General features: G+C 41.3%; 1 protein-coding gene across 3 annotated transcripts in view; it reads right to left on the reverse strand.

Annotated features, from left to right (window-relative positions):
• Positions 1–505: 505 nt before the first annotated feature.
• Positions 506–25335, reverse strand: part of SLC1A3 (solute carrier family 1 member 3) — a 76956-nt gene continuing 52126 nt past the window's right edge. For all 3 annotated transcript variants that reach the window (XM_049648157.1, XM_049648158.1, XM_049648159.1), the window contains 7 exons: positions 16209–16413; positions 13315–13357; positions 9835–10127; positions 6876–7109; positions 6095–6289; positions 3042–3176; positions 506–786 (listed from right to left, as the gene is read on the reverse strand). In XM_049648157.1, the coding sequence (XP_049504114.1) occupies positions 582–786; positions 3042–3176; positions 6095–6289; positions 6876–7109; positions 9835–10127; positions 13315–13357; positions 16209–16413 (1310 nt within the window). In that variant the 3' untranslated portion in view covers positions 506–581. The remainder of the gene's footprint in view (positions 787–3041; positions 3177–6094; positions 6290–6875; positions 7110–9834; positions 10128–13314; positions 13358–16208; positions 16414–25335) is intronic.

Raw genomic sequence — 25335 nt, forward strand, 5'->3', positions numbered from 1 at the left:
AAGAGACCATAAAGGCATCTGGGGAACTCATTTGATTTTACGGATGAGAACACTGAGGCCTAGAGAGGAGATGTAACGTGCCCATGGCCACATGGAAATTTCACTTTTATGTGCCTCCTCACAGGTGCATTAGATGAGTATTCATATTGTCTTGCTATTAATAAAATCAAAACACAAATCGGCAGAGAAAGGGGAACAAACCCTTCTACTGTCCCATTTGATAACCGATTGTGGTTTATCAAGTTGTTTTGTTTTGATACTAAAACTGAATTGTATTCTGAAGGATTTTTAAACTTTGCAGGTTGATTTAAAAGCATGTTTTAGCCTACTATTTGTTTGACTCTCTACCTTATAAAAGAACCACATTTACAGTTTTGTATGTGCCACATAAACTTGTAAGATCTGATCCGACTCGCAAAATCCTCCCTTGTTTTTGGATGAATACTTCCCAATCCTATCAGTGTATTACGCAGGACAAGGGAGGTAAGGGGCTTACTGGACAGAATGAGTTGTAACGAGATGGAAACATTTTACAATGGTTTGCAAACACCTGCTGCTCAAGAAAGCATTTTTGTGTTAGTCTACATCTTGGTTTCACTGTCCATGGGTTTCTCACTTTCGCTTTCCTGGGCAATCAGCTGATAGGGTTTCTTCATTTCATTCTCTTCGATGACCGAGTTACCCATTTCTACGTCTCGGTTCTTCAGTTCGTGTCTTGACAAGTGCTCCACAATGCCGGCTCCAAGAGAATCTCCCAGCACGTTGGTGGTGGTGCGTAGGCGGTCCCTGGGGGTGTGGGTGTGGGGGAGGAAAAACGGGGCTCCTGTGAACATCATGTGATCTCAGCTCATATTGTGAACCGGCTGCTAAGTCTGTAGAGGCATCTTTTTAAAATTCTGCTTGGTGTATCCACCAATTGCAACATCACATAATACACATAATATTTATAATAGTAGTTACTAAAAGTTATAAGGATATATAGATTACCAATCTTCAGTTACTAGTTCCAGTCCTAACAGTGGGTAATGACCCTTCCCTTTCTCCTTTTATTTAAAATTTCTCGTTGCCTCTCTTTCCTACAATTCACCTTCCTTTATATCCGCAGTTCTCAAAGTGTGATCCAGAGACCCCTGGGGGTGCCTGTGGTCAAAACTATTTTATTTTATTTTTTAATGTTTATTTATTTTTGAGAGAGACAGAGAGAGAGGAGAGCACGAACAGGGAGGGGCAGAGAGAGAGAGGGGAACAGAGGATCCGAAAACAGGCTCTGCGCTGACAGCAGTGAGCCCGATTTGGGGCTCGAACTCACCCACCATGAAATCATGACCTGAGCCCACCCAGATGCTTAACCAACTGAGCCACCCAGGTGCCCCAAAACTATTTTCGTGATAATGCTAGATGTTATTTGCCCTTTTTTGTTCTCATTTTTTCATGAAAGCCTAGTGGGGTTTTGTAAAGACTACAACATAACACAAAAGATACCACAACAGATTCAATGCAGAAGCAGTTAGGAGACCCCAGCTGTCTTGCATTAAGCCAGACACTAAGGAGATTTCCAAAAATAAAATAAAAGGGTATCATTCTTTTCCCAAAATTTTTAGTTTGGTAAATGACATTTTTTTGCAAAAATATTATTTATGTTAGGATGTAATGAATTTATTATTATAACCTTTAAATGAATTTAGCACTTAAAAATGTCTGTTTTTGGGGCGCCTGGGGGGCTCAGTCAGTTAAGCATCCAACTTCAGCTCAGGTCATGATCTCATGGTCTATGACTTCAAGCCCCGAGTCACGCTCTGTGCGGACAGCTCAGGGCCTGGAGGCTGCTTTGGATTCTATGTCTCCCTCTCTCTCCGCCCCTCCTCCGCTAGCACTCTGTCTCTCTCTCAAAAATAAAATAAAAGCATAAAAAAATTAAAAAACTGTCTGTTTTCCTAATATGATAAATATTGATAGAATCCATAGATAAAAACTTTTGGGGTCCTCAGTAGTTTTTAAGTATAAAGGGGTCCTGAGGCTAAAAGCTTTGAGAATCACAGTTTTACACTATAAAAGTCCTCAAGGAGTTGAGTGCCAACCGTGGGCCCAACAGTGGGCTGAATGCCTTCTGTGCATCATTGCAGTTAATCCTTGAAACCCCAGGGGGTGGTGGAGGCATTATCATCTCCATTTTACAGAGGCGGAAACTGGGGTGGCTGGTGAGGTTGCCCAATGTCACACCGGGCTGGGATGCAAACACAGATCCAAGTGACTGTGGGACTCATGCTCTCAACTGCCTACCCTGCTCCCACCTATCGTGCCTTGAGCACACCCGTCAGCTCCTCGTGACCCTTCTAGTGAAGACAACATACAGTTGACTCCAGCATCTACTGTGTCCTTCTAGGCATTCGCTTTGGGCAGCCTGTGAAAAGATGTTTTTGCAACGGAAAGGGAATTTATGAGAGAAAAGAGGCAGATATGTCAGCTGGAAGGGTGAGGGGAACATGGGAGAGGGCTGGGCCCCCCAAATTAGGGTCTGAGGGGATGGGGGGTGCCTTTTTCCCAGAGCCAAAAGTCATTTCTGCTTCACTAGTTCTCCCACTGCACGGCTGCCCCTCTCCCCGCTGGGTTCGGACGTGCACATCTGTGCTGCATTACGCCATTGGAATGGGAAGCACAAGGAAAAGGGCCTGAGCCAGTGTGTGGGGCCTGTAGTTCTGTTCTCACCACCACGGGGACGTGTTGTGCAATTCAGAAAATGCCTTGCTGATTTATGTCGGCTTTCAGACAGCCGGTTTCCCAATCGCCGGATGGCTTTATGGAGTGAGAAGTGTAGTTGCCAGATGTGCCCCCTGGGCTGATAAGGGAGCGAGAGCGCTTGGCGTCTGGGGCTTGGCCTCCAGATAAGGGCAGGGACCAGGCGGTGAGGACAATTCAATTACACGCCAAGCTGCCCCTGCTCTTGGAGCCCTTTTGGCGGGAGTGCCCAGCTGCCAGGTTCCTTAGGAAGACAGAGGGAGTCCCTGCAACAGCAAGCCGGGAGGCAGCCAGAGCATACTCACAGAAACCAGTCCACGGCGATGATGAGCGTGATGTCGTCGGTGGGCAGGCCCACGGATGTCAGCACGATGACCATGGTGACCAGTCCCGCCTGAGGAATCCCAGCTGCCCCGATACTGGCGGCTGTGGCTGTGATGCTGTTAAAAGAATTCCCCAAACGTAAAACATTTGTACACATCTCCCCAAATGATAGGCCCCGGAAAAACCATGCACAGCGGCGATGTCTGACTTGCCAAGTTAACAGAAGAGGACGTGCTTTAGAAACCTTTAGATGAGAGTGTAAAAAACCCGCGGAGCTAACAATAACGTTAACCAGTATTTATGAAGAGGTTCTTTTTTTTTTTAATTTTATTTTATTTTTAACGTTTATTTATTTTTGAGACAGAGAGAGACAGAGCATGAATGGGGAGGGTCAGAGAGAGAGGGAGTCACAGAATCTGAAGCAGGCTCCAGGCTCCAAGCTGTCAGCACAGAGCCCGACGCGGGGCTTGAACTCACAGACGGTGAGATCATGACCTGAGCCGAAGTCGGACGCTTAACCGACTGAGCCACCCAGGCGCCCCAACTACAGCCATTTTTAAATGAAGAAATTGGTAGCTATGTACTTTTGCACATACCTGAAAATATTTTCCAAGGTCTAAAAGACTGCATAGTTACAATAACAATTTGTTTCCAATAATTCTGTCCAAGTAGAGGATTGTAAAGTTACTGAACTTGTAAGGTTAATGTGGTCAGAAAAACAAATCAAAGTTATTAATGCAAAAGCAAATGATTTATGAACAAAGTTCTATATGACTATAAATATTTTTTATGGAGGCAGTGTAGACCTGATTTGTAAGGCATACAACCTGTCTAGGACTCTGTTAAATACCTATTTGATTCAGGCTGATGTGACACTGTGGAAAATGTTTTATAAATAGTAAAGTATTACCTAGATATAAAGTGGAATTAATGAAGCAGTATGTCTGTGGAGGAGACTATATGGTTCCCTCATATTGTCCCTCTTCTGTGGTACTAGAATATTTAGTTGGTAAATGGCTGTTCAGAATGAAGACTACGTTTCCCAGCCTCCCTTGGAGCTTAAGTTCTGGCCAATGAAATATGGATGAAAGTGACCAAGTACCTTGCACGCTATGCCCTTCTCCTCTTCCCAGTGGCTAAGATTTGGAGGTGGTGATAAGCCATCCTGGACCACTTGGATGAGGGTGACACCCCAGAGACGATGGAAACGACACCCCAGTGCCTTACACTGTAAAACACTACCAGCCTTGAGGGCTTTGTGGAACAGAGCTGTTCCACATGAGGAAAAAATGCAGTTCTGTCTTGAAGTCACTCTTATTGTTATTATTATTTTTTTACTCTGCCACATGCAACTGAACCTTTGTTTATAACTCAGGGATTTTCAACCAGTATACCAGAGTATGCCCAAGAATAGGTTATGGTGAGCTGAGATACTGACCTCCCAGTCCCAGTGTGGTCAGACTGTGCTCAGGCCTCCCAGAACCCCCAGGACACTCACTTCTGGCCATGATCGGCCTCATTTTTTAATCATCACGCATCCTACGACTATTATTATTTTCCAGTAACTCAAAACATATATATGGAGTCTAACATAACTTATTTCCAAATAGACATATGTGTGCACACACACAAAAGGTGGGGGAATTGAGAGATTGAAAACAGACTAAAATGACATGAAAACCAAATGCAAGCCATAGATATGGATTATATTGTGGTCTAGGGGAAAAAGCTACACAAGATATTTTTGGGGCAACTGGGGAAATTTGGATACTGGTATTGGATAGTGGGTATTCTGGAAGTATTTTAAAGATTCCTACTATTGTGGTTATGTAGAAAATGACTCTTATTCTCAGGAGATCTATGTTGGACTCTGTATATGTGAAATGTAATGAAGGCAGAGAAAGAGGCAAAAAACAGTAAAATGTTAATCGTTGGATTTGGGTAGATGTCTGTCATCATTTTATTTCAACTTTCCCATTTGTAAGATAGTTTTTATAATGAAAAGTGAAAAAAACTATTTTGATATCCAAAACAAATTGCTGATGATAATTCACACACGCACGCGCGCACACACACACACACACACACACACACTGAAGAGGAGGGTCTGATCTGGATTGTGAGTCTCTCTTGCAGTCACTTACTGGTCTGTTGTGCATAACTGACTGTCAATGAGTAAAAATGGGGGATTACAATCACATATGCACGTGGATATGCATGGGCTAGTGCCAGAAGAATATAAAAGAAATTAGCAAGCCACAGTGGTTGCCTCTGGAGAAGGAAACTAAAAAATTAGGGGAAGGTGTGGAAAGGAAAATTACCTTTCACCAGATACCTCAAATGTAATAGTTAAAAAATAGTCCACGGAAATAAAATTCTCAATCTATTTGTCCATGTGGCCTCTCCTCTATTTTATAGTGCCTAAAAATTAACCCAAGAGAAAATGTTAATCCAGTTTTTCAAGTGTATTTTTTTTAATACTGTCAGTAAAAGCTAACACATTTTAATGCTATTTAAAACTGGAGTATAATCTAACATTTTTAAAAAAGAAATATCCATGCTATGTATTCTGTAGATTTTATAAGAGTTAGATGTTTTATCGATGGTACATTGATAAATAAATCAATCCAGTGGCAAGCAGTATGCATGGTATGATTCCATTAATTACGAAAAAGTGTGTGTGTGTGTGTGTGTGTGTGTGTGTGTCTAGGCACTAGAAATGGTTTTTGTACCCCAAACATTAACAGTGGTCACCTATGGAAAGATGGGGGGGTGATAGTGGCAGGTAAGTTACACTTCTTACTATCTACATTTCTATATTATTAGAATTTCATTATTAATAAATGTGTACATCTGTAATTTAAAAAAACTAATAAAAATATCTAAATATCAAAAGTAAAGCTATTGCCACAAATCCCAACCTCCGGTTTATGTATGATCTGCTTTCCAACAAGTTTCTTTATCCAATCCCTGATCACCGTCTCATCATGTAGAGTCATTCTTAAGCAAATGTTGTGTAGAACTTTCCTCATACCTGATTGTAATAATCTGTCCAAAGTTCAGCTCAAAGTTGTTAACTTGAGCGATGAAAATGGCAGCCAAAGCCTCATAGAGTGCAGTCCCATCCATGTTAATGGTTGCCCCCACTGGGAGCACAAATCTGGTGACTCGTTTGTCCACACCATTGTTCTCTTCCAAGCACTTGAAGGTGATGGGTAGGGTAGCAGAACTGAGAATGGTAAAAAAAAAAAAAAAAAAAAAAAAGGTGTGTCAGCTGATCGTCCAGATGGTTTAGACCATGACCCTGTGTTTGGTACTTTGGACAGAGTTCCTTCCTCTCCCATGTCCTAATTTAAAGGGAACTAAGTCAGCACTTGTATAAATAGGGGATTAGGGTTAGCAACAGTGTGGGTCCCCTCACTGGGTTATTTGCAGCTCTCCTGCTCCTGGGTTCTTCTGTGAGGCATCACTTGTGATTATCCCCTATCCTCATGGCCTGTGCCGAGTGACTCTGCCATCTTTCCCTCAGGCAAAGGTCAACTGGAAGAGAGAGATGACAGTGGGCAGGAAGGGAATAGCTGATATGTTTGTCTCCCCAAAGGAGAGCCAACCATTCCCTCAATCCCAACTAGGTCTGATTAGCACCTGAGTGAAAAGGCCAATTCATATATTCATATGCCTGGAAGTGTAAAACCCAGAACCGCACCCCCTGCCCCCCCCCCCCCCCCCCCCCCCGCCCTCCAGGGTTCTGGATTAAAGTTAAGTTTGAGCTACACTTCTTGATAGGAATAAGCCACACATATATCCATACATACCTGGACGAGGTTCCTAGAGCTGTGATGAGTGCCTGCAGCAACCCTCCAATAAAAACCCAAGGGTTTTTCCGAGTTACCAAGAAGTAGAGGAGGGGCAGGACAATGACTGCGTGAATGAGCAGGCCGACGATGACCGTCACCGTGTACATGGCAAGCTGCCCCCCAATCACTCCCATGTCTTCCATCTCAACAATTTTCCCTGCAATCAGGAAGAGGATGCCCAGAGGGGCGTACCTATGTAGAAGCAACATACGCACAGTCGGAAGCCTGATCTCCAATGAGCTATTCCAAAGAAACTACCACGTGACAAGAAAACGTGAGGGTTATTTCCACGCTTTTTGTGCCCAGGAGACTATTAGAACTTGCAGAAACTGTGAACTTCTTTTCTTTAAAATTTATTTATTTATTTTTGAGAGAGAGAGAGAGAGAGAGAAAGGGGGGGAGACATGGCATGAGTGGGGGAGAGGCAGAGAGAGAGACAGGGAGACATAGAATCAAAAGCAGGCTCCAGGCTCTGAGCTGTCAGCACGGAGCTGGATGTGGGGCTCCAACTCACGGACCAGGAGATCAGGACCTGAGCTGAAATCGGATGCTCAAATGACTGAGCCACCCAGGCGTCCCTTTTCTTTTCTTTTTTAAATATAAATTTAAATATAAATAGCGCATAATCAGGCTTTCCTCTCAGAATTTCGCTAGGCCACAATTTTTTTTTTCTCCTTAGCCTATGATAAAAGACAGGTACAGAGGTTTTGTGGGGTTTTTATTGTTTTTTGTTTTTTGTTTTTTTTCTCCCCTCTTTTTCTAGATCATTCTCCTTTCACCTCATCTGAGTCACTTTTGTGGTCCTCAGATGCCACCCAACTCCCCCTGCCTTTTGTTCTCTTTCTAAGAGAACACCTCACCCTGCACAGCCAGAATCCACTGAACCAATATCCAGACTTTGGGAGGGTTTCCCACATCAGAGCCTGCGTTCCAACTTAAAGCAAGACACACAATGCCATTTCAGTGTTTTAGATTTGCAGTCATCTCTCTTAATCGAAGTCCGTTTTTATTACTTTTTCCCCATATTACATACCACTTACACTATCACTCAGTATTAGTCTTCAAATCAGCTTTTAAATAAATTTACTGAGTAAATTTCATGTTATAGTGGCAATGGAAAACTAGTACCATTTCCCACAGATCGAAGGCAACCATATAATCAATCCAAAGCTATTCAAATTAACAATGTGCATGCAGGTACCGCCATGATCAGGTTACAGATGTTCTAGTTAAGCAATTGTCACCCACCCACTGCTACTGACATTTGTGATCTTCCCCTGTAGCCTGGCAAGAATGAACAAACGAGACACAAAACAACTTGTATGTATAGCAACCCCTGTTGCATCAAGATCCCTCTGCCCTGCTTTCAACTCCCTTTGATGTATGCAGTGAACTCCGCCCAAACTCACGTTACCAAAAACAGAGGGGCCAATCACCCTGAAGGAGAAGGGTCTGCTGGGAACTGTGGAGGTCTTATTTCAAGTTGAAAAATACAATGCTTCTTTTAAACGTCCTTTAAAAACACAGGCCAGGAAATTATAAGAGTACCTGTTTTCAGAAATGTAATAACTCAAGGCTGAATGTGCAGGCAAATGTACAGCTAGAAAAGCTACATGTGAGGTTCATTCAGCAGCCTTGAATGGGCTTCTTTCATAAAAGAGGTGAAAGGTGGAGGCATTTTCATAATATGAAGATAAATGTCCACTTTCAGCTCTGCCAGGATTTCAAAGGAGGGGCCCCAGGATTTCAATCAAGGGCTCCTGTGGAGACCACATTCTGATCAGTCTTCGTGCCCAAGTTCACATCCACCTCGTACAAGCTCCTGAAAAATGGATTTCTCTGGGCTTTGGAGGCAATAAAGACAAAGGATATTTTTAATCATGTTGGCGAGGGCTTTTCTTAGAAATGGATGCCTCCATCCCTCCAGTGCCAAGAAGGAGTCTGGATTAAAAATAAAAGCCAAAGGGAAAGTAACCCCTACATGAGGCCTAAACCAATCAAACGGTTCTCTCCCAGCTGGCGAGAATTTACTTTCCAAGGTCAATGTTCCTTTGCAGATTTAGTGTTTTCATTTGTACCCTACTCTCAACTTTATTTGAAGGAAGTTTTGTTATAAACTGTGGATTGGCATTCTATAATGCTTCCCATGAGTCCTTCAGGCGGTCCACCAAATTGCCATTTGATGTCTCTTTCTTAGGGCTGAAACGGAGGAGAGGCAATCTCACTTTTTCTGAAGGTCAAGGGGCCTCTGTGTTTGCTTTTCCCTCCACTGGGAATGCTCTGGCACTTTGAATGGCTAGCTTCTCCTAGTCAGTCAGATCTTAGCAACAAAGTCACCTCCTCAGAGGCCTTTGTGCACCATCCAAACCATCCAAGGCAAATTTTATGCTTCTTCCCCAGTTGCCTTTTATCATATCAGATCACACAAAAGAAAATCTGCTGTTTTATTTATTTTTTCACAGTATTTGTTACTAAAGCACATGGTGGATTTGTGTGTTTATTTTCTATGTCCCTTAAAAGAATACAAGCTCTAGGACATCCTCGTCTGTTTTCTTCATTGCTATGTCCAGAGTACCTGGCATTATATGCTTGGCATATAGTAGACACTTAATGAACATATATTGAATAGATATAGACTAAATAGATATAAAATGAAGGAATGAGGAATGGGATCCCATCAGCACCGGACTGAAGAAGTAGACACCTTTCAAAAACAAGGAAGCAAACTTATTAAGAGAGGCTTGCAGACAGGTTCAAGGCCACTACAGGCCCAGAAAATCATTGATTTTCTTGTGTTTACCCACGTGGAATTGTTGCAATTGGCTATCCTGCCTGGTGGCATCTTCCTCAGTACAGAACACATGTTGATGGTAATAAGCATCTGGATACAGCATATGTAGCCAATGGAAATACGTACCACATTATCACTGCTACCAATCTCATGATGGCTTCGTTAAGAGAATCAAAGAACTCTCTCAGGGCTTGCCCCTGCTCTTTCATGTTTCCAATCACAAATCCAAAGCACATGGAGAAGACAACTAGTCCAAGGGCATTGACCCCATTCACAGACCCTGGAACTGGGACCAGCTCCTCTGTGATCCTTGTAAGAGTCTCCATGGCCTCCGACACATTGTTTATCACGGCGCTCACGAGTGTTTCATTGGACTGGATGGGCACTTTAAAGCTTCTCTTCTCATAGTTGGTTTTAAACTTTAAAAGAAAAGGCACAACAGGGATTAAAGGTGATTTTTGTTTTCTGTTTTTAACTTTTCTGTTGTCCAAATTTTCTATAATCATATACAATACCTTGCATTCAGAGAATAGTGTTATAGAAGGTATCTATCATCTATCCATCTAATCTGTGATGAACCCCTACCAGTTCCTCAGCACAGACAGACACACACGCACTCAAATATAAAGCATATCTTAACAGGAAGGAGGTATCTGGCTGAAGACATTGAAGTAGGGTTTTTTTTTTTTTTTTTGAAACCCTAATAAAATGACTATAATGGGCTTTTAAGAACTATAAATCCAAACATTCACAATAGTCCCTTTACTGTCTATAGGATCATGCTATGAGATCATGGACAAATCACTGAACATCCTTCAGCTCATGTTCTGCAGCTGTGAAACAGAAAGAACTATGGTGGTTCTACCTCACAGGGTTGTTGTGATCAAATTAAGCAGAATATATGAGAACATCTTGTAAATTTTAAAGTACTACACTACTATTGGCTAATGGTGCTCAATAACAAAACCCTTTAGGGACTAGACTTAGCTGGGGATTTCATTGAATAGTAAAATTTTTAAATGCCATATGCACCCCAATGTTTATAGCAGCATTATTTACAATAGCCAAATTATAAAAGCAGCCCATGTGACTGTTTACTGATGAACGGATAAAGAAGATGCGGGGTACATATATACAATGGAATATTACTCAACCATAAAAAGAATGAAATCTTGCTATTTGCAACAACATGGATGGAGCTAGAGGGTATAATGCTAGGTGACATAAGTCAGTCAGTGAAAGACAAATACCATATGATTTTATTCATATGTGGAATTTAAGAAACAAAATAAATGAACAAAGGGAAAAGAGAGAGAGAGAAACCAAGAGACAGACTCTTAACTATGGAGAACAAACTGATGGTTACCAGAGGGGAGGTAGGTGGGAGGATGGATTAAATAGGTGATGGGAATTAAAGAGAGAATTTATCATGATGAGCATTGAATAATGTATAGAATTGTTGAATCACTATATTGTATACCTGAAACTAATAAACACTGTATGTTAACTAAACTGGAATTAATTTAAAAACTTAACAAAATTTAAAACAATTTAAAAATTCCCCAACAAAGGTCTTCTAGGCACTTTTGATAATATTATTCTTAAGAATAGATGTTTCATTAATAGCTGAGGATGACACCCTAACTCTCAGGTCAACAAAGGAATTTCTCTTCGTATTCAAGATATGGTGTTTTCCCAATAGCTTCTGCGTAGATGCCCCAGACAGAAGATGTGAGCATATGATTGTGACCATATAAAACAATTAAGCCCATCCATCTATGATTTTAATGAGAGCAGAATTCCTGGCCTTTGTATTGATGGTAGTCAAGGATCAGGGAGAGTAATAATGTATGGATGTTGACTGGTTCTCACAGCTGTACATGAAGTGCTGGGCCATTTCTCTACCAAGAGTGAATGGGACACTTTTTTGTCCAGTAGGAAACCACTATTCTCAAACAAGGACAGCCAGCTGTCAATACTGTGGACACATCTCTGAACAACCAGTGATACTGCTTGTAATTCTAAGTAACAAAGAAACTGGCCCTTTTTGGTGTCCTATTCCTGTCAACTCTCAAATCTCTATTTCATCAGGATGCTTATGCATTTTATGGATTGTCTAGGGTAGATTTCCAATCCTGGTTAGCCTTTCCTAAGCCTCCAACTCTTTCCCCTTAGACACAGTTTGTAGCCTACAGAAATAGCAACCTCGTTTGCATTCTGGCCTAAGACAAATAGATCTGGGAAGATACTTTTGCTTCCCTTTCAAAATCCTGTAAATGCAATCCCAAACCAAATACAATAAATCTGCTTAAGTCTGCACTTTTCCTGGTGCTGCTAGAAATCAGCATTTTTGATGTTGTCCAGTGCCAGCTGACTAACTGGAATAGTCAGCCCCATGGTGCTGGGGTTGGCTTGTTGGATTGAAAGGGGTTTATTATTTATGGTTATTGTTGGTTTTGAATACAGAAAGTTCGATTTGGGCTTCTTAAACTTTTTTTTAAAGAAAGGATTCTGTTTGAATCTTGCAGTGTGTGCACACATTACCTATTAAAAATAGTCAACAAAAATTTTAAAAAGTGGGGGGACAAAGGGTGACTTGTATGTGTAAAATTTAGTCCTCCACGAGGCTGGGGTTTTATTTTGTTTGTTTTACAGATAGGGTTAGGGAATTACAACTAGGGTCAAGTAACACCATCTGGAGAAATGTTTTGGAACTATTATTTAACCCAGAATGTCTAAGTGTTTTCCTTTTAATGTTTTGGGCCACAAAGCTTTTTTTATTCAGGTGAAGTTAGAATGAACTTTAATCCCTAGCAGCAAAGTATATTTGTATCCACAACACAGACAGCCAAGAACTGTTTGGATATGGGCGAAAAGGAAAAGAAACTGGACCTCACTATAGCCTCCAGGGAGGTGTCTCAAACCTTTCCAGGAAGCAGAATGTAGGAGCAGAAAGAGGATAGAATTTGGAGTCAGCACAGTAGGTTTGGATTCTGGATCTACCATTTATTACTTTTAAGATCTTGTGCCTATTAGACAATCCTGAATTATCATAGACGAGTTTCCTCATCAATGAAATGAAGACAATGATACCCATCATATTCATGTGAGGACTGAATATAACATTAGTGCTTGGCACATAGAATCCATAAGGCTCTTAGGAGACTTTAAAAAAAACAACCCATTCACTTTTTACATTAAACCCAGAAACTTGAATAATCTCTCTAATGTTTAAAGCAAATTGTAAGTGTATCTTCTACTAGAATTTGTTTGCTTGGTGGGCTTTTGTGTGTGGAATGTGGGGACAAGAAGAGGGAGGGAGTCTCCTGATTGGCCTTTTTAACAATTAACAGAGACTCGATGAGCTATTCGTATGCGACACATTTAGTACCTGGTAACTAATAAGCCTTTAGTACAGGGTAAGACCTCCCCACACCCTACAAATCCCCCAGAAAACCCTAGTGCTTTCCATCTGGTTGGCAAAAGAGTGTTTCTTACTGCAGAGAAATGGAAAAAAAATAAAACAAAATGGTTAAGGAGGTCCCACTCTGTTTGGTATGCCAAAGAGGAATTTCAAAAGCGAATTAGTGGCTATAGAGTGTTTACCTGTTTAAAGCAGGCTTCCACCAGATTTGGAGGGAACATATTCCTGCAAAGAAAATAATGGTCACTTGAAAAAGTTCTCAAATAATAAGTTTGTTTCTTAAACACTTTTTCATTGTGTCTAAGGTAAAGATTGTATTGAACTAAGTAGCATATGGGAAAAAAAGAAAGGTGTTGGTGGATTTTATGTCTTGTAATGGGACATATGGTCATCCTTAAGTGGGGCCCATGTAGTTCATATTTTCCAGGGAAATCTCAAATTCAACTCCTCTGTCCTTTTGTCAGACAATGGGATTTTTCACTTCATCATTGTATCTTCAAATCCCGCTCCCAGGAAGAACCAAAGTGAGAATGGAAACAGCTTTGGCTATACATGTTCTGGTAAACTGAGGTATTATTGAATAGTGGCCATTTTGGTTTTGTGCCATGTGTCCAGGGACTGAATGTTCTGAATCATATGCCATGGCCAGACTGTGGAATTTTGTTCTCTACAGAGTCCTCCCAAAGGCCCTCTGGGGGATGGGATATTTACTTTGAATTACTGGAGCTTCTGAGGCTCCTTGGTAACCAACAGGGAGACGGCCCACAAAACTTAAACTTGTGGTACATGTGGCAAAGTTTGTCACTTTCTCAGAGCAGTGTTTGAGTTCATGGTAGAGTTCAAGGGACAACAATCTAGCTGGAGAGTCTCTAACCAGCTGTGTGACCTTGGCCAAGTCACTGCACCTATTCAGGTTTTAGTTGATTTATCTGTTGAGGAGGAGACTGGATTAAACTGTCATTAGGACTCCAAGGTTGAAGACTGTGGGAGGAGACATGGCCCAGGCAGTTGCAGAGCCCGAGATCCCAGCAGTTGTGTGCTATCAAAGTCATATTTTAAGGTTAAAAACTCTAGTCCCTTTCTTCTTACTGCCTAGACCATCCTATTTGCTTTTCCTTCCTATCTATGCTCTGTGAGTCTGTTTTTATAAATCTTGATAGAAATGTGGGTTCGGGAGATTTCAGGAAAAATGCTCAAGCCGAGTGACTGGGTGGGGATAGGTTAGTCATACACAGGCCTACCAGTGGGGCGGGCAAGGAGAGGCAGAAACACACAGCATTCAGATGGATCAACCAGAATTGGGATGACAAGATCCCAATTCTTTAAACAAGGAGTAGAAATTATACAGAAAGAGAATATAATAAAATACTCCTAACCTACCTAATGGTAAAGTTCGTGAAAAAATGGTGAAAAGCCTTAATTAATTTTCTGAACTAAATAAAATCACAGCTATCAGGTAACAACTTGGTATAAAATAATGTTATATAGGGTGGCTTCTTACCTTCAGATAATTGTGATTAACTCCTAAAAAGGGCTTTTAAGAAGAGGATCTATGGGGCTGGGTTGTTCTCTCAAACAGATGGTACAAAGTCATTCATGGTAGAATTTCAGAAGTGCTGCTGAAGAGAGCCTTTGTTGCTCAAATCTCTGCTAAATCTACCTGCCACAGAGCCATCCCTTGAGATGGCATGTGAAATCAAGTGCCTAGGAAGACTTTCTTTCAGATGATCAACGGGCGACCCTTTGGGGTAGGCATCTAGGATTGGCAAACCAGTCGCTTTGTAAGAAAGTTGTATAGTAGGGAGGAAAGGGCCAGGTTTGGGGAGGATAGGTTGGGAAGGCTACATGGTGGAGGAATGCCAAGCAGGTGGGAAATATAGAGGCCTGTGCTGGGGTATCTTCCATTTGTCTTTTTAGACCCACTCTCCATCCTGCTCTGTACTCTGGGAGTCTGGCCCCTTGGGTTGTAGCACGTGGGCTCTCTTGCCTTCCGGCTTCCTTTTGGGTTTGTACAGTGGGATGTGCCAACAGATGACAGGGTAGTGGGACATGGAAGTGGATATGCACATTCTTCAGCTCTCTCTTTGACAGGTTGGGCAGCAGTGCTCTCCCTCTAAATTAGAGCTATTATTCTTGTCACAGAGCCTTTTCCCAAGACCACAGCTCTTCCTGAATTCCTCTCTTTGCCCCTCAGAGCTGGGGTGGCAACAAAACACCTTCCTATTGCCTTCAGTCCCCTGGTGCCTTACCACCCCTTGTAGGCTCCCTTAACCCTGTCTGTACCTTTGCAAAGCCCTCTCAGGGATCCTTTTGAATATGCAATATGCTTCCAGCCAGGATCTGACTGATGCAAGCGAAGGTGTGTAGAGAGAACAAACAGGAAGGTGTCAGGATCAAACCTTGGTTTACTTCACAGTTTTGTGTGAGATGACTCTGCCATCAAGTCCCTTTCAAGAATCAGATAAGACTCATTTGCAATCGGTGTATGGTTTGTATACAAAACAATGCCAAAGAAGCCACCCTTTAATTTTTTCTTGCTGCTCTGCCAAATCCTTTCTTCATAAATGGTATAAAAGGAAAACCTTAGAACAAGTATGACCAGATGATCTTTAAAGTCCCTTCTGGACAGAAATTGTTGTGTATAATGGATGATGATACAGATGACAAATTCTAAATTAGAAGAGTCCAATCCACAGGCTATACTTGAACACAAGCTAACCTTAAACAGCAAAACTGGAAAAAAGTAGGGTAAGGCTTATTAATATTCCAAGGTAAGCAGCACAGCTGAAAGGAGAACCGAGTGATCAGAGAACAGAGTGATCATTGATCAGTGAATCCTCAAAACAGGGCACTCAAAATCTATATCCTCTCTCTGTTCTTCTCACCTCTTTCCCATTAGATCAGAAAATAAAAATTTACTTTAATTTCTATTAGAAAGAAGTAAAGATGTGACCTTCATTGCAAAGCCCAGCAAGGCTGGTTCAGTTAGACACCTGTTTTGTGGTTTGATTAGCTCCCCCAAATGAGGGGTTGGGTGGTCAAAACATACCCAAAGGATGGGCTTGCAAGGACGTACCTGATCAGGTCCAGGAAGGCGTCTGCAGCTGTCACTTGTACAATTTTGCCTTCTCTGTGCATATTTTCCTTTGTGCCTTTCCCGGGGTGGATGATGATGACAATGATTATGCCAATCACCACGGCAATGATGGTCGTAGTCATGTAATAGACTACAGCTCGCATTCCCATCTTCCCTGACGCCTTACTATCTAGGGCCGCCATTCCTGGTGAAGGCAAACAGAAGGAGATTTTCAGGAAGTCAGTCCAAGGAATTCTCCAGTAGAGGGTAACGGGAACAGTATTTCCTTCTACAACCCCCTGCCCTCATTCCACCCGGCAATGGGATTTTACATAAGTTATGAGAACTTGGCATCATTTTTAGTCAAGGCATCATAAAAGGTGAAAAAAAAAAAAGCGCCATAGAATAGCTAGTCATCAGCTGTGTCAGCAAACACCTGATCACCCTTTTCTTGCCTCAAGAGTTGATTTCACATGGCTCTCTAATAATATGAAAGGGACATTAAATTGTCTCCTATGTTATTACTGGATGGGGAGGCTATGAGTGTACATAGCGAGTAGCGTGTGTGTATCTGTAGATGAAGAGTTACTTAGAACAATTTTCTGGCAGGATAACTTGAGCATATTTCAACTCACTGTGGTGTCTCGCAAGGATTAACTGGCACTAAATATTCTTCCAAGAATTATTATTTTATATAAGTACTTGGGAGCTCTTTTTTGATGTCTTTATGCAAAATTGAAGCCATTATTCTGATCACCTACTAACTTAGCTTCAACTTGCATTTAAATTAGACATTATGTTATAAAGCCAAAGTTCTCAAACAGTTTTTCTGTGGTTTCATTTCATTTCATCTCATCAAAATTACAAAAAAAATTTTTTTTTTTATTTTGGTAGGGTTCTTCTCATGTTTCCACCTCATCCCCTGGGCATGGAGTACCTCATCTCATGTTAAACATCTTCACCCCCTTGTTTTCAGGACATTCTTCAAAGTCTACCTCAGGCGAGGTGTTATCCTAGGTAAAAAAGGAGGCGTGACTTTCAAGATTTCCCTTACTACTCTAGCAAATGGAACACATCTTAATGCCTCTTGGATGGAAAAAAATTGGAAACGATACAAACCCCTCAGAAGATTAGATTATAATAATATGAGCTCTTCTGTTTCATTAGTTATTTCCCCACTTTTCCTCTTTCTTTCCCCTCCTGAATCGCACTAAAACTCTAAAATCCAATTATAGTACAATCCAATTATAATGAATTGGGCCTATTTTCTTTACTATTTAAAATTGTGTTTTTATAAATTGTACTAAAAGGTTATACTGTATCCCAATGATCAGTATCAGATTCTAATAGTGGTTCAATCTTTAGGTAGTGACCCTGTTCATACCAACATATTTAGAGTAAGGTTAAGTATTGGAAAAAATAGTATCAACAGTTGCCAGATAACTGGCTGGGTTTGCCCAAAAAAACATGATAGAGTGGTAATGAGCTGATGTGGGAACTGAGGCCAGAGCTTTCAATTTATAATTTCATTTGTATTTGAACCCTGTCGTTCATAATAAACACTTATTATCATGCTTATGATACGTTCTTATTTTTAACAACAACCTGTAACACAGATTTAAAAACACTTAAGTGACTGTCTCAGGTCTTAGTTAACAACAAATAAAATGGAGTGGGAACTTGAACTTTGCTTTTATGTAAATAATCTTCCTGTACTTTCTGCCTCTGAGAAAACCACTTGCAGCTCCCACAAACAGCAAGGCCAACTTTGGCTTTAATGCATGAATTTAACTTCTCCTCCCCACGCATTTCAAGACACCCAGGGCTGAGTGTCCATTTATTGAGATGAGGCCACTTCAACACTTTCGCCAACCTTCAAAATGGGCCAATCTGTTCTCAAAGTGTCCCGTCCCACCATTTTCATCCTCAGGTCTGAATCACATCTCAAATATTTTGGCTTCCTGTGCCTGAAATAATTTCTCTCAGAAGGGGCCTGCTCTCTTGCCCATTATAGCCTGAGCTTGTCACCACTGAAGCCTGAAATTCTTCTGCAGCAAGTGGTGTGGGCACAATAGGCCGGATATCTCTGCTAGGGGGTACCAGGCAGCGGTATTTTCTTCCTCTGAGATGCTTTCTTTCCCTCTTGCCTTCTATTCTGTAGTGCTGTTCCGTTCTCATGCCAACGCTTCTCTGACGTTCCTGCCCACTATTCCCGACCTATAGCTATTCAGAGAGAGCGCTAAGTGGTCAAGGCAGAGCACTGGAAACCAAAGTGGCAAACAAAGGAGGGGGCTTAAATCTCCCTCCCTCCCACCATGGGGTAGGGGTTGAAGTTATCCCGGAATCCACAGCTACAAGGCTATCAACTCAAAGAAATGAGTATTATTTATAGGATTTTTTTTTTAAATTTAAAAATGAAAACCAATGTAAAAGTATTTTCTCCATACTTTTAAATTCGGAAATAGCTGAAGACAACCACCAAGGCGTTTTTTAGCAGTGAGCCCAGAAGGAGAATCCACAGTCAAATGAGAGGCCTCACCCACCTCTGTATATTGGCCCTTTTCCTTTGAAAGAGGATAAAGCAGCAGCTGCTATTATTTCAGCCAAGGAAAGAGGGTTGTGTATGTGTTGGGGTGAGGGGAGTGTCTTCATTAGCCAATTCTCCAGGTAGGTCCTTTCCGAAAAGGGGGCCTGGCCTTCCCACCTCTGCCCCTGGTCCTCCATCTCCTCCTCACCACCCACCAGCCCTGACCATTCCCCTTCCCCTGAGACAGGCTTGTAAAACTAAAGGGGACTGGGGACAAGGCCACACACCGTCAGGAGGGCAAAAGCAGGACGGATGTGGACAGTGTGCCACACGCAGGGAATAGCCCCGATACTGGTGGAACCAGGAAAATGGAGGACGAGCTCTGGAAGACAAAACCCAATATGGGCAGTGTCACTCTTTCTCTCCCTTACCCAAACTCTGTGACCATCTCTGTTCCCCAGCCTCCTGAAATCTGAGACAAAGCTCTACATCAGAGACTATACACACATGTCAGATCATCTGGGGGCAAGGGTAAAGTACTAAATCACTTTGTAGAAAAGGAAACTCTGGCAGGAAGTGCCCTACATGTTTGGAAAGAGAAAGTTTTAACTGAACCTTGTCACTTCAAAATATGTGGAAGTAAAAGGCACCAGGGCAAGGGAGACAGGAGGTCACTCGGGTATGTAGGTACTGATGGGACTGTGTTACAACAACTATGCGTTTGTCTAAACATACATTTGAGAAACACATTCCTGAGCAAGTAGTAAAGATACTGATCTCAACTGGTCTCTTTTTCTTCATTAGAGCTGGGTTTAGCAAAACCAGACCCATTCAAGACATCTTTACATCTTTATTATGAATGGCAATTCTGCCATCAGAATTGAGACCTTCTTGAAACCCAAGAAATACTATATCGTACAATTGCTACAAGCACCATGACTGGTCTTCTTATGATAAAGACGTGTTTGTTATGTTTATATGCTTTATATATTTTGAATTAACTTTGGTGCTAATTCACTAACTTACTCACAAAACCCCACCCCCAATCAATGGCAGATATTCATCTAATTTCATATCAACTCTATGTTGTAGATGTCGTTGATACCATTCCGAAGGTAAAGATACAGGAGGTCAGAGAAGTTAAGTAACTTGTCCAGTGTTGCATAGCTAGTAAATGGCAGTAGCAGAATTCGAACCCACACTCCCAAGGGATCACTCTTTCCACTATACCTCTCTTCTTATGGACAAGCTAGGAGTCACCCACATTTCGTTTGCTTGTTATCCATGCTAGCTTTCTCTAACTCTCTTGCATCTGGGTTCAATGTTGAGATGAGCCAACTGGCTGGAGGAAAATCCTGTGGAGGTAGATAACTGTGGAGACACTCTGGCACGTTACTCGGCATTCCCTACCTTAAGAGGAAGTGGGTGACACTGGTCACGGAAGGACTAGCTAGAGAATTAATCAATTAGTACACATTTCTCACCATTCCTAGAAAAGCAGCCAAGAGCATGTTCTAATGGAATGTAAAGGGTCATGGATACTTGCTGGCTGTGGGTATGTGAATCTTATTTTCCTTTCTAAAAACCAACCCATCAAGAATCAGCCATCAAGATAGCAATCCATTGATCATTTCTGCCTATTACATGTTCACCAACGAGGTAAGCATCTAAAAGGGATCAAACGAGGGGCTCCTGGGTGGCTCAGTCAGTTGGGGGTCCTACTCTTGATTTCAGCTCTGGTTGTGATATCACGGTTCAGTTCGTGAGTTTGAGCCCCGCACTGCACTCTGCACTGACGGCTCAGGGCCTGCTTGGGATTCTCTCTCACCTCTCTCTCTGCCCCTCCTCCTGCTCAAGCTCTCTCTCAAAATAAATAAATGAACACTTAAAAAAATAAAAGAGATCAAATAAGATGTTTTTTAGAATGTAGAAGATTAAGACTTTGCTTCAGATACCTGAGTATTTTAGGCAGCAGTCACTTTGAACAGAGAGGAAGGAAGAAAAGAGTTTCTCAGCAAATAGGTAAATACGCATTTACCTCTTTGTTTATAAAGACAGTCTTTTGGTAATCAGTTAACATTAACAAACATGCACCAAATTCATGGTTTTGGGGGATGGAGGGGGGAGGGAGTGTTTCATAAATATGTATGTAGAACTCTATACGTCTATGTTGTAAATTAGATTTCTTTTGGTATATTATTTGGTATGACTTCTTGGATAAATGAAGTATGTATAAAGCCAAGTATAAAGGATAACATATAAATAATGTCAGTTCTCAAGGCTCTATTATTTGCATGGATTTTATTCCCCCATCTGCTAAAAATCTGTGTCTTATCCATTCATGTGTCTTTTTATACTGCCCCCAATAACTCCTGTCTCTGCTTTTAAAAACTGAAATTTAAGGAAGAAGACTTCTGTGATGAATTGTCTTACTACTCATTCTCATGGTGTTTCATTGTTCTTCCAGGGCTGCTGGATCAGGCCCAGAAAGAACGGAAGAGGCGGGGGATGGTAAGTGCTGATTCAGGAATATTGTCTGTTTCAGTTTTTATTTTATTTTAGATGCACTCCTTCTCCACAGTGGGCTTCTCAAATACTCATCTAATGAAAGCCGCCTGTTCTCCATCCTCCTAGAATTTCAAAATGGGCACACTTACAACAAGGAAACCAAGGATGAGCTCCAGCATGTACCATAGTCATTAGACTAAAGGTGATGAATTGTTAATAAGAAAGTTAAATTCTAAGAGCACAATATACTTCATATTTATAGATTGAAAAATGATCTCTTGTGTCATAAAGCAGCCACCCACCACTGGAGCAGGGGCACGCTGGAACCCTCTGAAAGGAGAGTGAGCAAAAGGGTCCAAAAGCTCAGAGGAAAGGCAGGGGGAGGTTGGTGGGGGTGGGGAGTAAGGATAAAGTAAATCACTTTAAATCTAAAACTATGTTACATTTTTCTTCCCTAAAGTATTTCCTTCTGGCCCCTTTACAGACTAGTTTGTTGAAAAAAAAAGTAAAGTTCTACGATTCTATAGGTTCTGGGACAAAAGAATCTTTAAAAGAATCTTTAAAGAATCTTTAAAAAGTAAAAAGTTAAAAGTAAAGTTCTATGATTCTACAGGTTCTGGGACAAAGAATCTTTAAAAGAATCTTTAAAAAGTCTTTTTTTTTTTTTTTCCAATAAAAGGTTAGAAAAGGTTGGTAATGATTGTATCACAATTTTTGAATCACAACCAGTAAGTAACTAAACAATAGTTCAAACTGCTTAAGGCCAACCTCAGGTATTTTGGAAACATATTCTTTTTTAAAAAAAATTATAGCTCAGTGATTAAGAGTTTAAGCTTTCACGTGAGAAGACCTGGATTTCACTTCTGGCTCTGGTAGCATATGACCTCTGTAAGCCTCTGTAAGCCTCAGTTTCCTCAACTGTAGTATGGGAATAACGAAAGCTCCCTTACTGGGTTTTCATTGGCATTAAAGGGACTTCCATACTGAAAGCACTTAGCATAGTGCCTGGCACATAGTAAGGACTCAACAAATGTTAGCTGCTATTATTAATTAAGCTTATAAGTAATAAGCAATCTATTCCCTAAGTATTATTTGCCCTCTCTAAGTCTCTATTTCATCTAGACAAGAAGCTAATAATATTTGTAAAATTTGCAAGCTTAGGGAAAACTTATATAAAGAATCCAGACAAAGCAGCTTCTTGATAAATGCTAGTTATGATCATTATGTGTCTTTCTCTACAAGAATTTTAGTACCAAGAAGGCAGAACCATCTGTTTTATTCACTGATGTAGCCTCAGTGCCTAGAACAGTGCCTGCACCAGAAGGTATCCCATAAATACTCGAATAATCATTCTTTTTTTTTTTTTTTATTTTATTATTATATATATTCGAAAAAATTCTTATCACCATTCTTGTTGTTATGCAGGGTAGCGGCCACACACATTTTTTTTTTTTTTAACATTTAGGTTAGGTTACTGTGACTTACAAGTACTAAAGTTGCTTTTTGTTTAAAATACTCTGTAATTCTGATTCATCAATTTTAGTTTCTCTTCCCCCAACTAATCCAAAATAGTGAGGTTCATTCTATCTTGAAGAGGGAGAGACAGATCTGGTGGGGAAAGAGTGGCTGAGTGTTACCTGGGAGCTTCATTTCCAGAACTGGGGGGTCATTCACAGCAAGGTGTCCCTGGGATAGTCAGGAAGGTGGAAGGCTGGCACACCTCTACTATTCACTACCAGGAGCACCCTTCCTCTTTCCCTTCCTCTCCCACTCCTATATAATTTTCCATCTTTTACTAACATGATGCAGTCTTGCAGATGAGCCTAGATAAGTAACTGCTGAAGTCCTATCTGTCCACATGTTAACAGAACAACGAGTGAATAAGTGAAAACATAAACATAGAAAAGGGAACAGAAGAGAGAGATGGGGTCTGACAAGTGCTAATGATGCAGGTCATGAAATCAATTCAGTGGGTTATGACTAGTATTTTTTTCCAATAGTGAAAGAGGACAGAATAGAAAATATTAAAGGTGTCGCCTGTGATAAAGTTAAGTATTATTTTGTGGATCTTTTTTCAGCTGTGTGTGTGTGTGTGTGTGTGTGTGTGGCCAGGTCCCAATATAAAATTCATTTGTATCTTTTCTTCCTGTTTTTTTGAAGGGGGCACCCAAATAGGAATAGATTTGTATTTTATTTGTAGGTTCTAGTAAAAAAAAAAAAAAAAAAGTAGCTTCCAAACATTGGTAGATGCCCCCATTCAGTTAATAGTAGACGTTTAAAAAAGGAGTCAGGACTCCATCATTGTCATCTTCACTTCCTATGACCTTGGGCTGCCCACAGCACCCAAAAATGTATGTCATCTTGCTAGTGGAGACGAAGGAGACAAGGGTGCTGATCTCTAACATACGGTCAGTTGAAATGAACAGAAATTCTGCAGACGTTGTTAAGAAGGGGACATTTTTGAGAAGAGATTTAGCTTCATGCAACTTTGAGCAAAGAGGCATTTACTTTCATCGGTGATTCTTAGTGAAGAAGAGTCAAACCACCTCTATAAGCAGCTGAGAACAATTTTGTGAAATTCACAGTCAAGTAAATCACAAGTATCTTCCCAGGGGTTTCCACCTTGGCCAAAGTTTCCTTCCCATGTAGCTGTTCATAATATCACAAAACTTCATATTTCATTCACCTATAATACCACTTCATTTTATGAGGTTATATTGCATGAGAATGACAATGAAGCTTCTTTACAAATTTATTGCTTGTGATGGCATATAATTTGTCAGGCAAATTGATTTTTAATTCGACCCTTAAAACTGTCAACGAAAGTCTTTCTTCGAGTTCTACAGTTTACTAGTAAAATGAAGTGTGGAAAGGCAAAAGGGAAATGTTCTATTCTGAAAGATGGGTAAAGAGTAAACTCAAAGGAACAGACAATATTATTTAGTGGAAGAAAAAGTCACACAAATCACCTTTTATCCCCAGTCTTCTAGGACAAAGCAGCCATCCCTTTCCTCTGGTTATAGTCATCCTCTGAAAATGAACTTTCAAACGGGGAAGCAGTGAGGGGAAATTGAGACCCAGCTTTCACTGCTGCTACCTCCAATATCAAAGACCTTCCAGTGGCCTCCTTGACCTCTGGTTGGGAATACTTCTCCTGGATTACCAGCTGGTGAGGTCCTCTGAGTGGTCAAGGTCGCTCTTCTCTACACTAGTCTTAACCATCCATCAGACTCTCATTACAGCCTAGCACAGCCCTGTGATCATTCCAGTGACACGGTCTGCTGGGGAACCTGCCATGGGGACTTCCTCTCTCTCTCAGCAAGGTTTCAAGAAAACCTCTGAAGAGCCAGCTCTGAGATTCACTTCTCACAGGCCCACAAGCTGCCGGCACAAGACCCACTGAGAGGTGATTTAGATACCCATTTACCCTTCACATTAGCCCATCCTTTGCTCACGATATTGGAATGTGCTGCACAATATGCTTTTCTGAAGAGGAACCAGGGAGTAATTCATCTTCTTTATGTGTGCTAAGCAGAGCAAGAGGGAGAGGCGAGCAGGACCCATGATGAGCTGGGGAGTAGTGATTAGTAACAGCTGACAGCCTCAGACCAAGACCCTTTCTTTGGTTACCTCATTGTAACAGCCGAGCACAAAGGAATGATTGTCTTCTCGCCAAGATTTAGAAACCCAGGACCACAGAAAATAGCAGCTAAAAGAAAAAGCGTGGGTTGGGCCATGGAGACAAGGGGCTGATCAGACCAACTCCTGGTTATACCTGTGAAGCTTGGCTTTGAAAAGAAACCTCTATCATGTACCAAGATGTGCCAACATGCAGTCAGCCATCAACAGCACCCACCAGGGCCACCTATGTGACCAGGGAAAGTAGGTGACTTCCCTCACAGTAGAAAGAGTGTGTGGAGAGCAGCAAATTACTTCAGCTTAATGACAGGAAGTTCTTTGAGGGCCAGAGCTCCAGCCCCTTCTGCCTTTTCCCCAAAAGAATCATGATTTACAACCAATCACTAGATGAGTAGCTTGCAATTTCCAAAGCAGCCTCTTTACTTTGAATTACTGGCTGTGGAAAAGACCTTT

Source organism: Panthera uncia (genome assembly GCF_023721935.1).
Source record: "Panthera uncia isolate 11264 chromosome A1 unlocalized genomic scaffold, Puncia_PCG_1.0 HiC_scaffold_17, whole genome shotgun sequence".
Classification (NCBI taxonomy): Eukaryota; Metazoa; Chordata; class Mammalia; order Carnivora; family Felidae; genus Panthera; species Panthera uncia.